The sequence below is a fragment of the Euwallacea similis genome, chromosome 6 (assembly GCF_039881205.1).
Source record: "Euwallacea similis isolate ESF13 chromosome 6, ESF131.1, whole genome shotgun sequence".
Taxonomy (NCBI): Eukaryota; Metazoa; Arthropoda; class Insecta; order Coleoptera; family Curculionidae; genus Euwallacea; species Euwallacea similis.
The window spans coordinates 938,537-960,130 of NC_089614.1; the positions used below are offsets into that span (position 1 = coordinate 938,537).

General features: G+C 36.3%; 1 protein-coding gene across 3 annotated transcripts in view; it reads left to right on the plus strand.

Annotated features, from left to right (window-relative positions):
- LOC136409402 (protein abrupt-like) overlaps positions 1–21,217 on the plus strand; it is a 35,914-nt gene extending 14,697 nt beyond the window's left edge. For 2 of the 3 annotated variants that reach the window (XM_066390877.1, XM_066390876.1), the window contains exons 2-6: positions 18,164–18,378; positions 18,434–18,618; positions 18,677–18,932; positions 19,419–19,670; positions 19,730–21,217. In XM_066390877.1, coding sequence (XP_066246974.1) covers positions 18,202–18,378; positions 18,434–18,618; positions 18,677–18,932; positions 19,419–19,670; positions 19,730–20,632 — 1,773 coding nt within the window. In that variant the 5' untranslated portion in view covers positions 18,164–18,201 and the 3' untranslated portion in view covers positions 20,633–21,217. Of the gene's footprint in view, positions 1–10,190; positions 10,406–10,460; positions 10,646–10,699; positions 10,908–10,958; positions 11,205–14,542; positions 15,807–18,163; positions 18,379–18,433; positions 18,619–18,676; positions 18,933–19,418; positions 19,671–19,729 lie in introns of those variants that run through there. The other variant, XM_066390878.1, reaches the window with a different exon arrangement.
- Positions 21,218–21,594: the final 377 nt, after the last annotated feature.

Sequence of the window (21,594 nt, forward strand, 5' to 3'; positions counted from 1 at the left end):
ACCTTAGGGTTTTTGAAATAAGATAGTGGACTATCTTACGTGGACCACCCTGTATATACATGAATTTGAACTTCGGTTAAAATGCATATATTTAATTGGCTTAATTATGGTTTTTTGATTTAAAGAATATATTGAATTTTGCTCTAAAAAGTTACACCCTATTTTAAGATTGATTCGACATTCATTTAATACAGGATTTTCTAGGTGTTTTCATTTAAATATTTACTACGGTCCTCACTGCATAACAATATCAGTTTGTTCAATTTAAAGACGGTTTTATATAGGGTGTTTCAAGTTTTAATACACAAACTTTAATCATGTATTCTACGTTCGAAACTAATTCTAGTTTGCTAGATTAACTATATTCCAGAAACGATTCGTTTAGGAAATACAGGGTGTTGAAGTTTAATTAAAACTCTATTTTTTGCAGAACCTATTGAGGTGTTTCAATGAAATTTTAAGAGTGTCCATAGTTATGGAAGGTGCATATTCTGCAACACAAAATGGTTTATTGATCTTACCAGTGGCGCGCGTAGCGGCACGTCACTGGTATAACTTTTTGTGTGAATTCTTTTATTTATGCTCACCTTATAAAACTTAAGAATACTATTAAAAATTAAAATTAAATTATTTTTATCTCATTTTAATAGAACGTACCGTTTTGGCTCTTAAAGAGTTGAGAGTGCAAGAGTGATTACTGTCAGTTTGTCATTGGATTTTTTTTCATCACCCTGTATTATTTCCTGAACGAATCGCTTCTGGAATATAGTTTATCTAGCAAACTAGGGTTATTTTCGAACGTAGAATACACGATTAAAGTTTGTGTATTAAAACCTGAAACACCCTGTATATTCAGACCAATCTAAGTCTTCATCTATGTGTAAGCCTAAAGATATGTAGCACTGGTTACAGACACGTAATCAAGCCCTAAATTTATTCCATTTGGAATTTCTGCTTTACATCTTTTCTTTTTGAATACAACTAATTTTGTGTATCCTTTCCCTATTTACAAGAAGCCATTTTCCGTAAACCCATTTTGGGCTTTATTCATAAGTATTTTAGTGGAAGTTGCCAGCTCGCCCCATTTTTTCTGATGTAATTAAGCTCGTATCATCCACGTAGCCTGCAATATTCCCATTACCAGAATTACTTTTTTTAGTACTTGAATTCAAATTATCTTTATTCCTTTCAATTCTAGCTACTTGCCTACGTAAATTTAAGTACGCTTTGCACAACTCTTTTGTAATACCCCTTACTACCTTATCCCTTCCCTCACTTAAACTAGTTTAAGGGGTTCAGACTAATATCTCCCAATTTAAGGATACCAGGACTATCTTCGTGATTTTTATCAAGTAGTAGCATCCTCGTATTAGTTGAAAGGAAGTTAGTAAATTTCTGAGATGATCTTATAGATGGTAACAAATACTTAAAGAAGCAGTTTTTTATGTTTTTCTTGAAATCTAGAGGTTTTGGTCTGGATATCACCAGACTTATGGAACAGAGAATGATACCATCCTAGGACGAGTTTTGAAAAAATTAGCAATTTATGAGATATTTTCAATGATGGCGCCAAAATTTTAAATATTCCTTAACCAGTTTTTCAAATTTTCATGCAACCTAGAGGTTCCAGTTCAAATTCTCCTGAAAGAAATGGGAACAGTTCACCCTTCACATCCCTTATTTCGATTTATCATTCCCCCATATCCTAATTACATGTAAATGAAGGAATCTGTATAATTTACTCTTTTAAATTGCTAAACACGAGATTGCACGCGCTGGTCAAGGGTCAGCAAAGGGTTGGTCCAAGAGGTGAGCGATCATCTTAATTGCAAATTGTAATTTTAAAGCGGGGAAGTGTGTCATTAAAAAAACTCAGTGGTTACGCATGAGGACATAAGGGATGGCAATATCTGTGAAATGGAGAGATTATTCAGCATAATGTTCTATCATTGGTGGGTACTTGTTGAAATCTGTTGGTTTCGTAGACTTCTGGATTCAAACTTTTGAAAATGGTGGATGATTGGTTCTTCTCTGTCCATTAACTTTAAAAATCATTTCAAGGAGGATGGTTTTGAACACAGCTACTAGTTTCTTCGTGGTCATTCCGTATTTCTATCTTTAGCTTGGACAGCACTCCACAACTGCACAATATTATGAATGTTAAGGGTATCTCAACTAAGATTGCATCCAGAGGTTCTTTCAAAATTTTCAAAATTTCTCTCACGCCGGCTCTCTTGTGTCTATTCAAGACAGTTTTAAATTGTTCATTATCCAATTCATCAACAAGTGTCCACCAAATCTAAGTCTCTCGCAAATCTATGGTAGAAATATAGATCAAGTCTTCTAGACTACTACAAGTTTACTACACTACTATCACCTCGTTGCTTCAGTTTCTATCTACAAAGACCCAATTCATTATCATTAATATATTCCACATTACACCTCCCTATTCTTCTTCTCCCTAAAACCGGAGATCACGTGCGAAGGTCACTCGAGGGTCACGTAAGGGATGACCACTGAAAGGAGTGAGATCATTTAAATTGTATATTGCGAATTTTTGCATAATGAAGGGAGCGTGGCAATGAAAAAACGCGTATAATGGTCCATCCCCCGGAAGGAAGCTCCGTAGGGGATGTCCACTTTAGGGAGATTTAAAATTCAAATGGGGTACTTCTGGTTGTGAGGTCAAGAGGTAGTTTTTAGCGTCTTAATTAATATTGTGTTGGAATGTAAACAAAAGTGAAATGATGTAAACAAAATGAAATTTCCTGTATTCCAAAGATTGATTTTTCTCCCTGAAAAAGTTCAAGCTATTGGCGCTAGTTTCGTGTTGCACAATGTCCTTCCTTATGAATTTTTAATGGGTAATCATTGAAAAATGGGAATCCAACATAGAGAACTATTGCCAGTTATGATCAACTCGCATAATTCCACTGCTAGGATGAATATGCCGATGATGAGAAAATACTTATTAAATAATTATTCGAGACCAAACTCTTTAAGCTCTATAAGTTTGGGTAAATTATTTCTAGGTTTAGAGACATAAAAGGGACAAAGGCAAATGCTCTCTATTATTATTGCATTACCTAGAAATGGAGTTCCCGTATTGACGCCATTCGGACATGCTTTCGTCATTACCGCAAAAGAATGGAAAATAGGGAATAATTTAGTTTCAAATGATTAGAGTTTATGGAATTTGGAACCAGGGTAATCACAATTTTTTGATATAAGGTATTTTTGTTATGAGCTTTCTTGCATTGCCAGTGAAGAATGATACTCACAAAAAGAGCTGAAAAAATCTTTTCTAGTTTCTGAGATATCGGGTCATTTTGATTTATATTTTCGCTATTTTGAAGTCCTAACCTAAACAGCATTTTTAATAGTTTTCAAACTCAAGCTGTATTTTCAATGCATTTCTACTTTGAAATTGATAGTCTGGATGAGCTCTTTAAAGTTGTAAAAACTTCGGTGCATATCTTCTTTAGCGTTTGAGATATGGGATTACTTTGATTTTTATTTAAAAACTGCTTCGACAATAAAGGTGTTTAATTGCGCATCCAGGACTTCAGGATCAGGATTGAGATATCCCGATTCAATGCAGAATCTATGTTATTCGACCAAAGCAAAAAGGCTCTTCAGAAATTTCGAAATTTTCGTGAAAATCTCCAAAATTTCTCCCTTTGGGGTGCATGTCTGTATGTCAATCTTCAAGTTTGGAGCGTTAATATCTCGGGAATTCGTAGCGAAATTGCCCTAAAATTACCTCAAATTAATCGCTTGCATATGCTCTATAAACCTACAAAAACGTTCTGCTGCGAACTCCGTCTGTGACAATCTATGAAACTAATTCAAAATCGATACTTTCCCCGATTGTGAAATATTTCGCAAATTTTAAGAGAGAGACATATCGGATATACAAGACGTCTCTGAACATGGTGCCATAAATGCGATCATATATTCTAGGTCCCAAAGTATAAGGAAAATTTCATATAAACATATATCGAAAGGCGGTCAATGTTCGATATACAAGTCGTGAAAGATTGGTTCCTGAGAATGGTTTTTTATTAATATTTTCGAAATATGTCGAGATAAATTAATGAAATTTTCTACTTTGTTATAGTGCCCATCGATTTGTTAAATCTCAATTTTCTCGAAATCTCTTGGAGATTTCGACTTTCAACAAGAGGACCTTTTTTATGTAAAAATCTTCAAATTTTTTCCTAAAAAAATCGTCAGTAAATTTAAGTACAAGAAGTTTAAGAACTTCTTAAGTGCTACCCCCTGTATTACCCGTCCCTGGAAAAATCTGGCAATTTCTTTATAGAGACTCACAAAGAACGCAAAATGTTATAATAAAATACAAATTTTCATCAATTTATCTGGAAACGTTTCGAAAATATTATTAAAAAACTATTCTCAGAAACCAATCTTTCACAACTTGTATATCGAACATGAAGCGCTTTTCGATATATGTTTATATGAAGTTTTCGCCATACTTTAGGAACTAGAATACGTGAGCGAATTTATGGCACTATGTTCAGAGACACCTTGTATAGGTATATTAGAATCTCATAGTGAGCTGTATTTGTGTGATAACGTGAGCTCATGGCGTCTCATATTTTGCTAGCAATTTTTAAGACATGTATGTGTAAAGAGTTGCCAATAAGGCTTCGTTTTCTTTCTATGTCATCTTTTTTTAATACTGAAGGAGGTTTTATTATAGTAAAATTGAGCTTTTATATTATTGTCGACTGTTTCCCTTCACAATGTTACAACAGCAGGGTCCGTTGGATGGAACAAACGTCCAAACCTGAACGGTTCCGCAAGACTAAGCGCGACTGATCATCGCAGCGCTGCAGACGAAAACGTAACCGCTTCCAGACCAGGGCTTTAATAGAAAAAGTAGATAGGCACGTTGCCCTAGACCCAAACACACGGAGACGGAAAGCGCGATATCGCTAAAAAAAGACGAAAGCCGGCCTACGCACGCAACTTACGCACCACTACCCCCACCACCCACCTCCTCGGCCCTACCACCCCCCTGTCCCATATGGGTCTGCGCTTTTTAGGAACATTTCGGACGTTTTGACGAAAACCGAACACGAATGCGTGGAAAAATTTTCGGTCGTATGCGTGCAGTGCATGCGACTGCGGATAGTGCGTTGCGTGCGTCCGCGGATGAAACGCATATTATTCGCCTTCCGTCGACTTTGGCTTTTATTTTGCTGACTGTGTAGATCAGCCTTAAATTCACTTTGACTTTTGGGGGAAGCGGTGTCGCTTCTAGCCAGAAATAATTATTGTTTGGCGGGGTGCTAATGGATTCTCACTGTGAATTTTGAGCTTTTTCGTACGGTTTCGTGCCTTTTTTTGCTGCAAAGTAAGTTTTTTGTTTATATAATTCGCTCTTTCGTGACCTGAGTTGTAGCTTCAAAATAAGGGGGAAATAAATTATTTTAAAAAAAATTCAATCAATTTTAGATATAAGATTTTTAATTTTTTTTTAAATTTTATGACTTATATAAGTGAAGTCCAATACGTTTGATCCCTAAGTAAACTACTTGCAAAAAAGAAAATATTTAATAAGATTTGGATTTGTCAAACTCGAAAATGTGAAAGCGTGGAATTTTTAATCGTCTTTCACGTTTGCAAAAAAAATAAATTTAAATAAAAGTAAAAATTTTATTGTTTTTGTGTGTCTCGTAACTGCACAGAAAAGTGAAGGGCCTATCATCAAAAAAGACCTTAAGTAGGCGTTGTTACAACAGATGCATGTCTTGGATGTATTCATCTGTTATTTATTATCAATCAGATGTTTGATTATCAACAGCAAATGGGTTAATCAGCGCCCTACGTTTATGGCTCACCGCCTATTGTGAAGTTTTTTTGATTGATCACCCGTTGCTTTTATGCCACCGGGTCGTAAAAGCGAGTGTAACCTACTTATTTGCAATAACTTCCCACTAACTTGATATATTTAAGCGGCTTTAACCGGTTAATTTGTCATTGATACGAGGAAGACTCTAAGACACGCCCCCATTTAAATTGCAATTTTATTGAGTTCTAGAGGGGGCTTGATTCAGTCGTTTAGTAAATATTTTTGAACCTCCCTGTATAGTAAACACTTTAAAAGTTACGAAGACATTTTCACTACAAAACTTTTAGATTTATATGAAAACTGTATTTTAAAGTTGTTTTCAAAACTACAGCGCGAAAATGCTTTTTGGTACCTGACTGTTCAAGTCCACAAATTGGTTTCGCTTTGTCACCTTTCTCACAAAAATGCCCATAAACTAATCAATACTTCCCGAACCATTTCTACCACTTGCGCCTTCTTCTCAAAAATTACCATATAATGCACGGTAGCAACCCCCAATCATAAATCAATACCTATCGACCCCTAAAATGGCAACAATAAACAAGCTATAATCTCCTTCCAAAGGTCCTTTTATACAAATTACCGAATTTCTTTTGTGGGTCTATTAGGGCGGGTATTTAGGTCTTCGGCTATTGTTATTCAAAGCTAAGTGAGGTGGTGAAACCAATGGTCTGTTAATTATTCTGTTCGAGAATTCCACCTGTTTTTGGCGCCTGATTGGGATGTTATATCCGTTAATGACCTCTCACCCCATAAGCTCGTAACCGAAGAGCTTGCTTTTCCAGAAAATTTACCCACATTTGCATAATATTACCTCGTAAAATCCTCTCTTGCTGGACCACGAATTGGGACGAAAATTTAAAGAGATTTGTGTGTTAAAATCTCCATATATCAGACAGGTCAAAATTAGAATAACAATGAAGGCCGTGAAAGGGGAGAAACTATGTAGATGTAAGGTCGTGATTACGGGCATAGGTAGGTTTATATCGAAATACAGCCAAACGTAATTTAAAAACGATGCAAGTGTTGCTTTTACCGGGAAAATAACTTTCCGGTAAATGGACCGGCGGTAATGGGCGGCAGAGAGTTTCAGCAATAAAACTCTTACATAAACAGCTTGATCCCCTTCGATAACCCTTTGGCTAGGCCCGAGATTTCGCTCGAGGCACAATACTTTGCAACCACCCTCATAAACCATCCCTTAGAGGTGACAAGAAAAAAGTTTACCTTTCAATAAGTAATAATAAAACTCGGCCGATAAAACCATTCAACCGCAAATTCTTGTTCTACCCCCACCTAGAGATAGAAACAGGTAAATCCTAGGCCAGTGGGGCGGGAGGGGATGCTTTTTGGCCCACGGGGAGGGGCGTAGCCTTAAACGGGACACTTCAAGGGTTGTTTTTCAATTGACAAGGGATGCCGCGCATAGTAAAAAGATAGTTCTCAATAAGTGCGGTTCATAGATGAGTTGTGTTATTTTTTCGCGAGGCTGTTGGGGGGTTGAACTTCGGGGAAAGCGAAAATTTGGGGTGCTGGGCAATTACTTATTCGGTGTTTTGATGTTTTTTTGTAAGTATTTATTGGTAGTTCTAGAACGTCCAATTTACTTGAACTTTAGTTAGACATCCAGAAAGGTGTAGTTTATGAGATATAGTCACCGCTAAGTCTCCGGTGTGCGCTATTTTGATGGTCATAACTGAATTATTTTTAACGAAAATCGTCATGTGTTCATCGATGCCATGGACTTATTTTATTCCTTTTTAGGAAACATGTCTTGAAACTAACTTCATCAGAAACTATTTGAATATTATTTTCTGAAAATAAATCTCACATTTTCCAGCTGAAGTGAAACTTAAAAATCACGAGAGCCTCTTCAACGTTTTTAGAAATTTTAAATTTTGAACATTGAAGTCTAGTCCCATATAGGAAACGTTAGTGAATATCATAAAAATCGTATCATAAAAAAACAAATTCGGCATGGCATAAATATCGTGTTATTTCAAAATAAACTAGACTTAAATTACATTACATCCACGAGAAAATTCAATAGAAACATTAAAGACTTGGAAATGGAAGATTGAAAATGGAAGAAAAACTGTTTGAATGGGTTTTGAATATTTTTTATTTGAAATAAAAAAGGAAACTGATCGTATGAATCTTTGAAAAAAATATGAGGATTGGAAGAAATGCAATTTCTTCACTTTAAGATCTTTATCTTGAGCTTTAAATCCTTATAAATGAGAAGCGCAGAACAGAGGATATTGCAATATTTATCGAATTTCCATCTCAACGTTGCCTTTTTGTCTAATAAGAACTATTGGATTAAATAATGTGCGCCACTGATTTTTGTAATATTCTATAATAAAATGGAACCATCACAAATTCTCGAAGTTTCGTGGCTTAGCTGAAAAAAATCAGAGACGTAGATTGGAGACATATTACAAATATCGTCAAATTTTCGCCCAAGTATGTAAATGTACTGCAGTTTTGTGCAATTACAACTCCCTACTGCACGTCACTGACTTTTTGCAATAAATTCAAGCTTTCAAATAACATCCTAAGTTCTTGAAAGTTCTCGATTTGATTTAAAAGACAGAGGCGTGGCATGGGGACATGTTGCAATATTTAATAAATTTTTCGCACAAGCACTGAATTTTTCTCTAATCGCAATTATTAGATTAAATGCCATTGATTTTCTGTAATAAAATAGAGCCTTCAAGTAGCACACAGTTGCTCTCCAATTCTTCAAACTAAAATGAACACACAATTGATATAGAAAATTGAAAATACATAAAAGGGGAATAGACATCAAGGAAACATTGATTTTTAATTGACCAGAAAAAATTATGAAAACGTTGAAACACAGAGATGATTTGCTGTTGACCACTAGCTTGATCCATCGACATAAACAGAGAGAAGTTATAGAGAATGAAAGAATATGGAAAAACAAATAAGAGAAATTAGGAAGACTCTGAAACCAAGAGGCACTATTTATTCTTCAAATTACGTTTCACACCTGACTTAGTCGAGCAAAACGAGTAAATAGAAGTTATAGAAAAACGAGAATGTAAAAAATGGGAAAAGAAATAAAGAAAATAATGAAACAATTTTTTTTAATTTGAAGAATCGATCTTCGTTTCTTCAAATTGACTTCGAATTCACAACTGATTTAATCGACCAAAACGTTCTAATGCAGAATTTAGGGTAAGTATGTCGAAAAAATTTGTGAAGAAGCGTATATTTTTGTAAAAAAAAAAAAATTTAAATAACCACAGGTACGTATACATTTTGTGATACTTATTCTCCACCGGGCATAACGCCTCTCCAAAACCCGATTACTGATCGTCTTCCCTCATATCTCACATTTCAAAATCCTAAAAATAAGGCACCCTGTTGCATTAGAAGACGACCCAACATCTTTCTTTTACGTGAAGATGTGCGAACTGCTAAATGTGGATGATCAAATTTTGCAACGACCGTGATACAATCTCAACATTTAAACCTGTTTTGCTCCACTTCTTCTTTAAATGCATTTAAATTCCAAAGCTTCAGCAACTTAAACGATTTTTTTCTGATTATTTCACATCCTTGGACCTTCACCACTTAATGTACGATCTGCAATGACGTTCTTGTGATAGTCGAAACCGAATAGCACTACTCATGGAGTTGTTCGTATTTGGAAATACTTGGAAATATCAGATGTTAAAGGTAAATTTTTGTGTTTTCAATAAAAATCGAGAGGAGGTTACGTGGGTGAAATACAAACAGTCTCTGTGAAAATTTTCAGTGTTACTAAATCGAGCGTTCTTCCTCGGGGTTTGGAAAATCGGAAGGTATTGATATTAGTTCGAGTTTGGTACGGTAAAACGATCAATTTTAGCAAAAAGCAAATAAACACAATCAAGTCATTAGAGGAGCAGTCAATGACAAACAACTTTTTCCGTTAGCGATAAATACACATAAACGAACAATTAATTGTAACAAAATCGGTCCCCTAATGGCTCCTGGAAATGTTTTCGCAACAATCTACGTCTTTTTGAAAATTAGAAAAAAATGACTTAATTAAAAAACGATTTTGTCCTGCGACATTCCGAGTAAAAGATAAAAATCCCGCCACTATTTGTGGCTCCCGTCTATTTATTTGCTTCACTAATTTTATCTATAACGAGCAGCAAATATTTTTAAAACCGAAAACCGACTTTACCACACACCTTATTAATAAATTCACATGTACATATGTCAACGGAGAAGGTTCATTATCTGTCAAGAGCTAAATGAGTACTTGACCTAATAACACTGTCAATTTTTGCAGAGACTGTCTTCTATTGCCATTACTCCGCCCCTATCACCATGACGCAGTCGCAGCAGTACTGCCTGCGCTGGAACAACCACCGAACTAACCTCATCTCAGTTTTCGATGAGCTACTCCAAAATGAGTCCTTCACTGACGTCACTTTGGTGTGCGAGGGACGAAGCCTCATTAAAGCCCACAGGATGGTGCTCGCTGCCTGCTCACAATATTTCCAGGTATACACCAAACATCCTGTAAGGTTCCGTATTATACAGCCACGATTAATTGCAGAGCATCTTCACTGACTTGCCCTGCAAGCACCCAGTGGTAGTGCTCAAAGACGTAAAATATTCAGAAATCAAAGCTATTCTTGAGTATATGTACAGGGGGGAAGTGAATGTGGCTCAAGACCAATTGGCTGCATTGTTGAAAGTTGCTGAAGCTTTGAAAGTTAAAGGTCTGGTGGAGGAGAACAGGTAAAGAAGTTGTGAGTCAAGGTTACGATAAATGCTAACTATTGCGTGATCAAGGGCGTGCAAGACTGAAAAAGAAGAGAGTCTTAGTACTGAACCCTCATCAGTACCCATTACCTCCAACTCAATTGTGCATAGCGGTGGCTCTCCTCCATACTCCTCCAACTCGTACAAAATACCTTATAGTCCCTACGACCGAAAGTCTCAAGAGCCAAGGATGAACTTGCCCCTTTGGGCAGTGCCCTTGCCTCACCACAATGCAGCTGTAAGTGCGTAAAAATCAACGTCACCCTAACTTCAATAGCAATTCTTGCAGCTTCCCAACCAGAGTCATTCACATGTAGCAGTAACAGCAGCTGCAATGTTGAGTAGTGCCTATGAGGCAGTGAGTTCAGACATGTCACCTCTTAAGAGGAAAAAATTGAGTAGTCTTCTGATGCAAAGGGACACTCCGATTTTGAGGACTGTCCTCGGACAGGGTCAGTCAGAATCGCAGCCTGTTAGTTTGGTGTGTCATCCTGATAGTGCTGAGATGGTTGCTGGGGATCAGCCGATCGTTAAGGTACGTAAGTTAAGTTGAAATGAAACATACTCTAGATATATCTGGATTTTTGCTTTTTGAATACAGGGTCCGTCATATATACCGGGTATTTAAAAAAGATGCGGCAATATTTAAGGGGGTAATTGCTCAGGTCATTTTGTAAAAAAAAAGTTCCTATAAACATAGGTCCGCAAACGCTTCGTTACAGATCTACAAGGTGTTGATCTTTCATTAAAAAACAGTAAAAATTAGATTTGTCCAAAACCGCTTGAAATATTATATTGAAATTTTAGACATGTCAATAGCTATAGGAAATACATACTTTGCAATACAAAACGATTTTTTAGACTTACCAGTAGCGCGTGTATTGGCGCGTCACAAGCTATTTTTAAAGAAAAAAAATAGGACTCCGCTGATTTCTCTAAAAATGAAAAATATTTTTGAATTCCTTGTTCAATTATGAAGAAAAAAGCTCTCTTAATATTTTATCGTACGACCTCCCGTTTGAGTAAAAAAAAAACATTTTAGTACATGTGTATTTATCATAGATTTTTTTATTAACCATATGGAATAATGGCATAATTTATTAAATCACTTTTCTATCAACAAATGTTTCAAATACAAATGTTAAAGATAATTTTTTGCCACTTTTTGATGACCTTGAATTTTTTCTTACCGCGTAATATTCCAACGAAATCCAGCTTCACTTTTTCAAATGTCACCCTTTATTTCCGAATTATTTTATTAAATTTACATTTATTTGCGCATACAGATACAGTTAGGTGCAGAACTGAGTCAATACTTATAAAATTCGTATTAATGGTGGCATAAACAAAATATCTAACAAGTATTCAAAGGAAGGCTTTTATTTTCAAAAAGTACATTAACATTAACATTAAAACCATACAAAACATTTGCCGAAAATAAATGGGGTACATCAAATAATCCTAAATAACGTTGGTTCAGTTTTGCACCGTCAAATTGCAGCCATGAACAAAAACGATACGATCGAGAAACTAGTCGACAAACAAGTAGAAACTCGCCATAAAATGCAGTGTGCAGCTAATATAGACGAGTACGAACCATTTAATCGCATATCCTCCGTTAATAAACATCATAATTCAAAATCTTTAAACAATGAAGCCGATTTCAAAGTTTCAAAGAAAACTAATTAAAAAATCACTGATTGATGGAAGATCCACACGGGAAATCGCATTTCAATTAATTATAAGTCAATCCACAGTACAAAGGGTAAAAAATAAGTGCAAAATTTCCTTAAAAATAAATAAAGGTGGCCAACCAAAAAAGATGTCTGTGCAAGATACTAGAAGAGTAATTAGATATTTGGGCAGTGGTGAAGCCTCTTCGGCCTCCAAAGCAGCCGTGTTGCTGCGAGGGGATACTGGGAAATCGGTGAGCAAATGGACAGTCCAACGAGCTTTACATCAATCCAAACTTGTTGCTGTGGAGAAGAAGAAGAAACCCCTACTTTCTAAGAAGAATATTAGGGCACGACTAGATTTTGTAAAAAGATATGAGGCATGGACCGAGAAGGATTGGATGAAGGTTATTTGGTCTGATGAAACTAAAGTTAACAGATATGCAACAGATGGTCGACATTGGAGCTGGAAACGAGAGGGAGAATCCATGAAACTAAAAGATTTCATTCTGACGGTGAAACATGGGGGAGGAAATATTAAAGCTTGGGGCTGTATGTCGGGATATGGGGTTAGCCCATTGAAGAAAATAGATGGGATAATGAACCAGCACATCTATAAAGCCATTTTAAATGATCACCTAATAGATACTGTTAATAATATGCCTTATCCCACTAGCAAAGTAATTTTCCAACAAGACAACGACCCCAAGCATACCGCAAAATCTGTGAAGGAATGGTTGGGTACCCAAAAATTTCAGGTTTTGCAGTGGCCGGCACAAAGTCCCGACCTAAATCCCATTGAGAATCTATGGGCTTACGTGAAATATCATCTGGTCGACGACTACGATTCGCCACCATCTTCACTTAAAGTTTTATGGGAGAGAATAGAAGAAGTATGGGACCAAATTCCACCTGATTTCTGTGAAACACTAACAAAAAGCATGCCAAGACGTCTACTAGCTGTTAAAAAAGCTAAAGGTCTCTGGACCAAATATTAGTGTCAATGTCGACCAAAGTGTTCAATGTTAATATTAGTGGAGCAAAACTGAACCAATGTTATTTAGGATTATTTGATGTACCCCATTTATTTTCGGCAAATGTTTTGTATGGTTTTAATGTTAATGTTAATGTACTTTTTGAAAATAAAAGCCTTCCTTTGAATACTTGTTAGATATTTTGTTTATGCCACCATTAATACGAATTTTATAAGTATTGACTCAGTTCTGCACCTAACTGTATATTAAATTTTATTGGGATTAAATTTTTAAAAAATTCAGAAAAAAATTATTTTCTTTATTTTATTCAAAAGAATTAAATTCGATCAAAGAAGCAAAATAATAAAAACCTCCTTTGTATTTTTTAAAATTCAAATAAATAGCATTCCGGAAATTTCAATTTTATTATTTAAAAAAAGCAGCACAAATTTTTTCCTTGGACAAATAGAGTGGCCTGCCCTATCACTTGATTTAAATCCTTGCGACTCTTTCTTTTGGGGCCATTTAAAAGATCAAGTTTAGAAGAATCGGCCAAATAACGTAGATAACTTGAAGGCTTGCATCGTCGGAGTAATGGATTCAAGGAAGCAAGACAACTACACATGTTCAGGTGTGAAGATCATTCACGCAAACAATAGCACTGTGTTTCAATAATGACGGAAGATATTTTGAGTAAATGCTTTAAACTATTAAAAATGAAATAACAATTAATTCTTGTAAGTAGTAAATTGTATTTTACTTTTCTGATCGAATTAAAATTTTTTTGGAATAAAATAAGAAAAAAACTTTTTTCTTGACACTTTTCCTATTTAATCCCAACAAAATTTGAAATGTCTGTATACGTAAATAAGTATAGATTCCATAAAACAATTCGGAAATAGACAGTAACATTGGAAAAACTAAAGTTGAACTTCGTTGGAATGTTATAAGGTAAGAAAACAAAGTTCAAAGTCATCAGAAAGTGACAACAAATTAGTCTTGTAACTTTTACCTGAAACATTTTTTGAAAAAAAATTTATTTAAAAAGTTATTGCCATTATTCAGTACATATGTCGGACACTGTATATGGCCGTTTTCTTGAATTTTAACAAGATTTTTTTCATTTATTCCACTTTTATTGCATACATGCATAAAGCAAATTTTCCGTATACACATTATTAAGTCCATTTTAGAAACTTATAAAAAAGTATAAACTTTTTCTTTAGCACATGAAAAATGAACCCTCTGAAAACGCCCAATCGCCCTACACCGGATTTGCAGAACGCCTGAATGATGAGGAGGACAAATCGAAACTCGCCATCCCATCTTCCTCACCTCAATCGTCCTCACTTGACACGAGAACTTCATCAATTACCACTTGCATCCCCTCTCAAAACTCCGAACTTAACAGGCGATACAAACTGTACACCAGAGATGATATATTGTCTGCAATTGAGGATGTGAGGAATGGCATGTCAGCCCTGCAAGCCGCGAGGAAATATAAAGTGCCCTCAAGAACCCTTTACGACAAAGTCAAGAAACTCGGCATTACAACTTGCAGACCCTTTAAGAGGGGGAGTAATGGCAGTTCTGCCTGTTTCCCCTATGGTTACAGGGATCAATTATCAGAGAGTGAGGAAACCATGAATAACAACTCAACTTTGTTTGAAGCCAGTACCTTTCTGCAACATGCCTTAGAAAGAGGGGGTGATGAACGTGAGGCTTTAGCTGCTATGACAGTTGCAGCAGCTGCCCATGCTGCAGCTTCTGGTCATTCAACCAGTCCTAACAACATGGAGGCACGCAGCCCTAGCCCTAGCCCTACAATGTTGAGATACATGAGGCAGGGCAGCTTGGCATCTTCTCCTGCACCAGGGAGTGAGCATCACTATAATAGTGATCCAACCAATGGAAGCTCGGAAGACCATGAAGACCAGGTGGAGGATCTTTCAGTTAATCGGAAAGTGATTATGTCCTCCATGACCTAAGTTAGTAAGAATAAAGAAGAGATGCTCACAGATAGCATCAAGGAGGATGCGTACAGGGAGGTGAGGGTGCAGGAAACTAGGAACATTAAATTTCAAGCTAACTGTGCAATAAGAAGATTCTGTGGTTAACATAGAGACATTTCAAAATGTAATTGAGTGCCTGCAGCCTGTAGGCTTAGTTGATCAAGTATGAGGACCAATGCTCACCAGTTTCTGCTACAAAAGTTCCTGCTAAGGAAACCGCAACTCATAAGACTGATAGATGTACTATGATTATATTATTTTATGAGACTGATGATTAAGTGGATAAGAGGAGCAATTAGGTCTGATTACGAATCGAGATTTTTCTTGAGCAAGAAGGAAGAGGAGGTTCTTCAAGAGGAGGGGATTGTTGTTGTGTATTGTATAGTAATTGATTCTGATAAGGGAAAGCTATGGAAAACGGAATTTAGTTTAAAACTTATTTCGGAGATTATTCTACGTGAAGATTTTTAATGGAGATTCAATTGGAGCCATTTTTGAAAATGTATTGCGCATTTTTGGTAAGAGAAAATGTGGCTATACTGGTCAGGCTCAAAGCTCTGTCAACTACGATATCAAATGTAAATATAAATTACTGCATAAAATGCAGAGAATTGTATTTTCTTAGTAAGATAAATATATATTTGAGGGAGAACTTACCCCTAAATTAAAGTGAAAAATTATACAATTTAACGAAAATTCGTTTTAACAAGAATGGATCTAATCCTGAAGGTTGAATGGCTTTGGGGTTAAATTTAGTTATATATTTAGTTACTAGAAAAAATGTAGGAATTATTGCAGGAACCATATGGAAAAATCTATTAATTCGGAAAGCTGAGGTGAGATTATACAGAAATTTAACGTAGCGTTAAGCATATAAATTTAAAATATTGATTCGGTACGATATGGCATGATACCCTAATAACGGAAATTCTATTAGTGGAATTCAGTTTATCCCATCAGAAAACCCCCTTAATCTTTTTGAAAATAAATCGACATTAAAGAAAAAATTCACCCCTAAAAACTGCCCTTGAATTTTTTAAATTTTGATTTTTAAATTTATAGCTGCAAGGCAGTCTTTCACATTTTCTCCCCGTTTATATGGCCTTGAAATTTCATCTATTCAAATGAGAATTTCAGCCCTTCTGCAGTGTAAAATTAACCCTAAAAAATTGCCCTTAACTAAACAAAATGTTACTCTCTCTCGTTGTATAAACACTCTTAAAATTCGCTCGATTTACAAGGAATTTTTGTTAGAAATTTAGTAAAAATTACAAAAAAATTCTGTATAAACTGACCTGTATAAGGGCTTGCTGTAGGACGTTGTACATAGGGACAAAAATTCTCATGAAAGCACTTGTAGAAATTCGAAAAAGGACGTCTTAATGGATAATTTGCTCAGTTTCAATGCTCATTAAAAAAATGTAGAATTATTTTCCCATGAAGAAAAATGTTATACATGTGAAAATAGGTAATTCTTTCCAACTCTTCTTTTAAAGATTGAGAAGGTATGAAATTTTAATTACCATAATTAGTTAGTCTTGAAGCTGCCATAATCTTTCATAGACATTATGCAGATACAACCATTATCGCTGTATTTTCAAAGCAGCGGTATCCATGGTCCAACGAATTATCTCGTTTTAGTCACTAACATGAGCAAATTATATTTAACCTTTTAACTTGATTATACATATCCGAGCAGCAAGTTATAACGTGAAAAACAAACGTCAAATTACGGTCACTGATAGCCCTGGAAGTGACGTTATCAACTCGTGTTCTAATGACAGCCAAACGTCACAGAAACATCATGAGTAATTTACATTAAAATTACTTTTATGGCTGCTGGTGATGTACTATTGACGTCAGATAAACGACAAATTAGTCTGCGGCATAATTTTCTGATGAAAAAGGGGGAAATTAACGATAATCTAACTCTTAACTCCAACATCGATTAAACATTAACTTATTGCTTGGGTAATATGGACACAAATCAAAAAAAATCTATTGAATTCTGGAAACATTCCGGTAAATAACAACTTAAATTCCATACACTGCTTGACCGTAACATAATCAAAGATAAATACATAGAAGATTCAAAACGCACTTACGAGTACATAGGTGGAACTGTTTGCCATTTTAGTTGAGACTGACCAGAGACAAGAATGTACGTTTCTGGACGGCTTTTATGTTATTATAATTTGTTAAGACTGTTGTCAAGTTTTTCTAAACTGTTATAATTTATCTCTTCATTGTATAGATTTGTGTTTAATCTGAGGATACTATAAAGACCCACAAAACTGTAATCTACCTCATGGTCATTATTGCATGATGATTATTTACCAGTTACCCAAATGTTACAATAGTCTTTATAAACCGCACTTTCAGTGAATTATAAAGTTGTCCATAATATGTTGTTTATTATTCGATAAATTTTAATTTTACTGTTAGAAGTTTATCAGGTTTAAGCACTATGCACATGTATATGTAAAAGATTTTGCTGATGTGTTAAGGAATTGAAATATAGTGAAGTATATTCTATAAGAATGCCTTTTATTTGGTAATTCCAAGCAAATATTGTTTTCCCTATTTTCCGTCTACTTTAATTTATTTATTTCAAGCTATCGTTATTAGTCGTTTTTTAAGATGCAAAAAATAAATTTTACTTGATATACTCAACATGGACTAAAACCGAGTTTAGGTGAAATAGACCGCAAATGTTTACTTAGAACCAATTCGCACGCTAAAAACCACAAGTATTATCTCTGCGAGAAGCAACAATAATGCGACACACCATTATCAAACAAATATTTGACCTAAAAACACAATCACTTCTTGCAGAGGCTATCCCCATTGCCATTATCCCATCCCCAGTTGCCATGGCGCAGTCGCAGCAGTACTGTTTGCGCTGGAACAACCATCGCACTAACCTCCTCTCGGTTTTCGATGAGCTCCTCCAAAGTGAGTCCTTCACCGACGTCACCTTGGCGTGTGAAGGAGGAAGCCCCATCAAAGCCCACAGGATGGTGCTGGCTGCTTGCTCACCATATTTTCAGGTACTTTCACATATAACACAAACCATAAAAGATCTACACTCACTATTTATTACAGAACATTTTCACTGACTTGCCCTGCAAACACCCGGTGGTGGTGCTCAAAGATGTGAAATATTCAGAAATCAAGGCTATTTTGGAATATATGTATCGAGGTGAAGTGAATGTGGCCCAAGACCGTTTGGCGGCCTTGTTGAAAGTGGCTGAGGCACTGAAAGTCAAAGGCTTGGTAGAGGAAAATAGGTAATTATTTTAAAAATTTCTCCTTAATGGTTTTATGCTCATTGTCATTTTCATTAAGGGCCTGCAAAACGGAAAAAGAAGATCCTCTTCCTCAAGAATATCACTCGCCTTCTTCAATGCCAGTCAACTCCAACTCAATCGCGTCCAATTCGGTGCATAGCAGCAGCAGTAACTCTCCCCCGCATTCCACCAGCTCAGTGTATAAGAGCTCTTATAATGCTTACGACAGAAAACACCAAGAGCACAGCCACAGGATGAATTTGCCGATTTGGGCAGTTCCTGGACTGCCTTTACCTTCCCATAATAGAGCAGCCGTAAGTACACTTTTTATTTACGTTATAACAATGAATCTCAATCAATGCGACTTCATTCGGGTACTTGGTAACAAGGTAATAAAAATGTTTAAAAAATTAAAAACTCAATTTCAAATTCGTTACTAATAAAAAGTATATACATATTTCGTCCATCGAAATTTTACATATTGCCACCACTGTGCGGCTGTCATTAATATTAGTTCGTCAATAAAGCTGTGTTCATGTAACCATCTTTGTTTATTACTTGCGACAAACAAAGACAACGATAGAGACGTAAGTTTCATGTATATCACTAACTCTCCACACAGTGGAAAAATGTCAATATTTTTACGTCATATCACTGTTCATCCCCTTGTGGGGTAAAGCTTGTTTTAAACAACCTGTACAAAATGCATTCAATTTTTTGAATACTTTTTTGATGCTATTGAGGATATAATTAAGCAATTATTAAATATGTAATTATGATGCATTTACTGTTTTCTGCAGCTTCCAAGCCAGAGTCATCCTCACGCAGCAGCAACAGCAGCAGCAGCCATGTTAAGCAGTGCCTATGAAGCGGTCAATTCAGACATGTCTCCTCTTAAAAGGAAGAAACTAAGCAGTCTCCTGATGCAACGAGATACTCCGATTCTCAGAACAGTTCTGGGACAAGGGCAGCCGGAATCGCCGCAGCCCGTCAGTTTGGTATGCCATCCAGACAGCGCTAATATGTCTGCTAGTGAGGAAAGGGTAGTTAAGGTATGTTACATTATAATTCTCTTTTAAAATAATAAATTATCTAAAATGTGTTGTTGTAGCACATGAAGAATGAACCTTCCGAAGACGCTCAATCGCCCTACACGGCGGAGTATACCGAATCAGTCACTGACGAAGAAGACAAATCGAAGCTCGCTATTCCTTCATCCTCCCCTCAATCCTCCTCTCACGATATGCGCACAAACTCTGGAATAGCCACTTATGTCCCTTCTCAAAGACCCGAATGGAAACGATATAAACAATATACTAGAAATGATATTATGTCCGCCATTGAGGCAGTCAGAAACGGCACTTCAGCTCTCCAAGCTGCCAAGCACTATGGAGTACCTTCAAGAACTCTTTACGACAAAGTCAAGAAGTTAGGCATCACTACTAGCAGACCATTCAAAAGAGGAAGCAATGGTACTTCTCCCTGCTTCCCATATAGCTCGACATCTCCATATAGAGGACAATTATCAGAGGGTGAGGAAACCATGAATAACAACACAGCCCTACTGGAGGCCAGCACCTTCCTGCAGCATGCTCTAGATAGAGGAGGCGATGAACGTGAAGCTTTAGCTGCAATGGCAGCTGCAGCTGCTGCTCACGCTGTAGTGTCCGGTCATTCAACCAGTCCTAACAACATGCAGGCACGCAGCCCTAGCCCCAGCCCCACAATTCTGAAATATATGAGACATTGCAGCTTGACGCCCTCTCCGGCACCAGGAAGTGATTATCACCATAGTGACCAGACGAATGGGAGCTCGGAGAAGGATAGGGATGACGATGAGGACCAGGTCGAAGATCTGTCGGTGAATCGGAAGCACGAACCGATGATCGAATCCAGAGTGATTATGCCTCCGATGAACCAAGTGTCCGCTATCATGAAAAAGGAAGAAATGTTGATTCATAGTGTCAAGGAGGACTTGCGCCGGGAGATGAGAGTGGAGAGTGACGGTAATTAGTTTAGAAAAAAACATTTATTTCCCGTGCAATATGAAAATTCTGTGGTCGACTACCCGTACTCACTTTTAGCTTTATATTAAGGATTTCAAAACGTAATCGAGTGCCTGTTTGTTGTAGTTCTAGCATCTAATTGATCGCACTGTATGAGGACCAATGCTCACCAGTTTTGCTACAATAGTTCCTCCTAAGGAAACTGCAACTCATAAGACTGATAGATATACTATGATTTTTTTTTATGAGACTGATGTTTTAAATGCATAAGAGGAGCAAGAAAGGGGATTAGGTCTGATTACTTTGACGAGATTTTTCTTTAGTTTTAGCAAAGAGGCATCGTTAGACTTGAAGTGGCGTGTTTGTATATAATGGTAGTTCCTGTCAAGGGCAGGTCAATAATCGCGATATTTTAAAAACTCAAATTTTTGTTTAAAACTACAATATAAAATTCTAAATCAAAAGCTTTAATGTGAATTAGTTGAATAGCCGCAATTGGCTCGGTAGTTCAATTTCTATAAGTGTTTTAACAAGAGAAAATTGTGGGGCGTAAGCTCTATCAAATATGCACCAAAAGCTATAGTATGACAGACTTTTAGCCTAAATTCGGCGTCCCACGGCACGAACATTGCGAGAGAAACTCAGTTTGGCATTCAAAGCCAAATTTTGTAATGCGGTTTGGAAAAGTCTTGTCAGATCAATCTTCGACAAGCCAATTAGAAGGGGGTTCCCGGTCCGTGGGAGGCCATCTAGCCGCCAGTGGAGTAACTAAAAAAATAACTTTATTGTCAACTTTTCTGGTCAATTAATGAAACTTCGAGGTAACTGGAGACTTATACAATTTAACTGGCGTGCTTAAAAGAAGATGAAGCTATTTCTGAAGGTTATGGGGTTAAAATTAGTAATATTTTTAGATGGTAAATTATAGGAATAATTGAAGGTTAAACCTGTGTAGGAAAATGTAAAAATA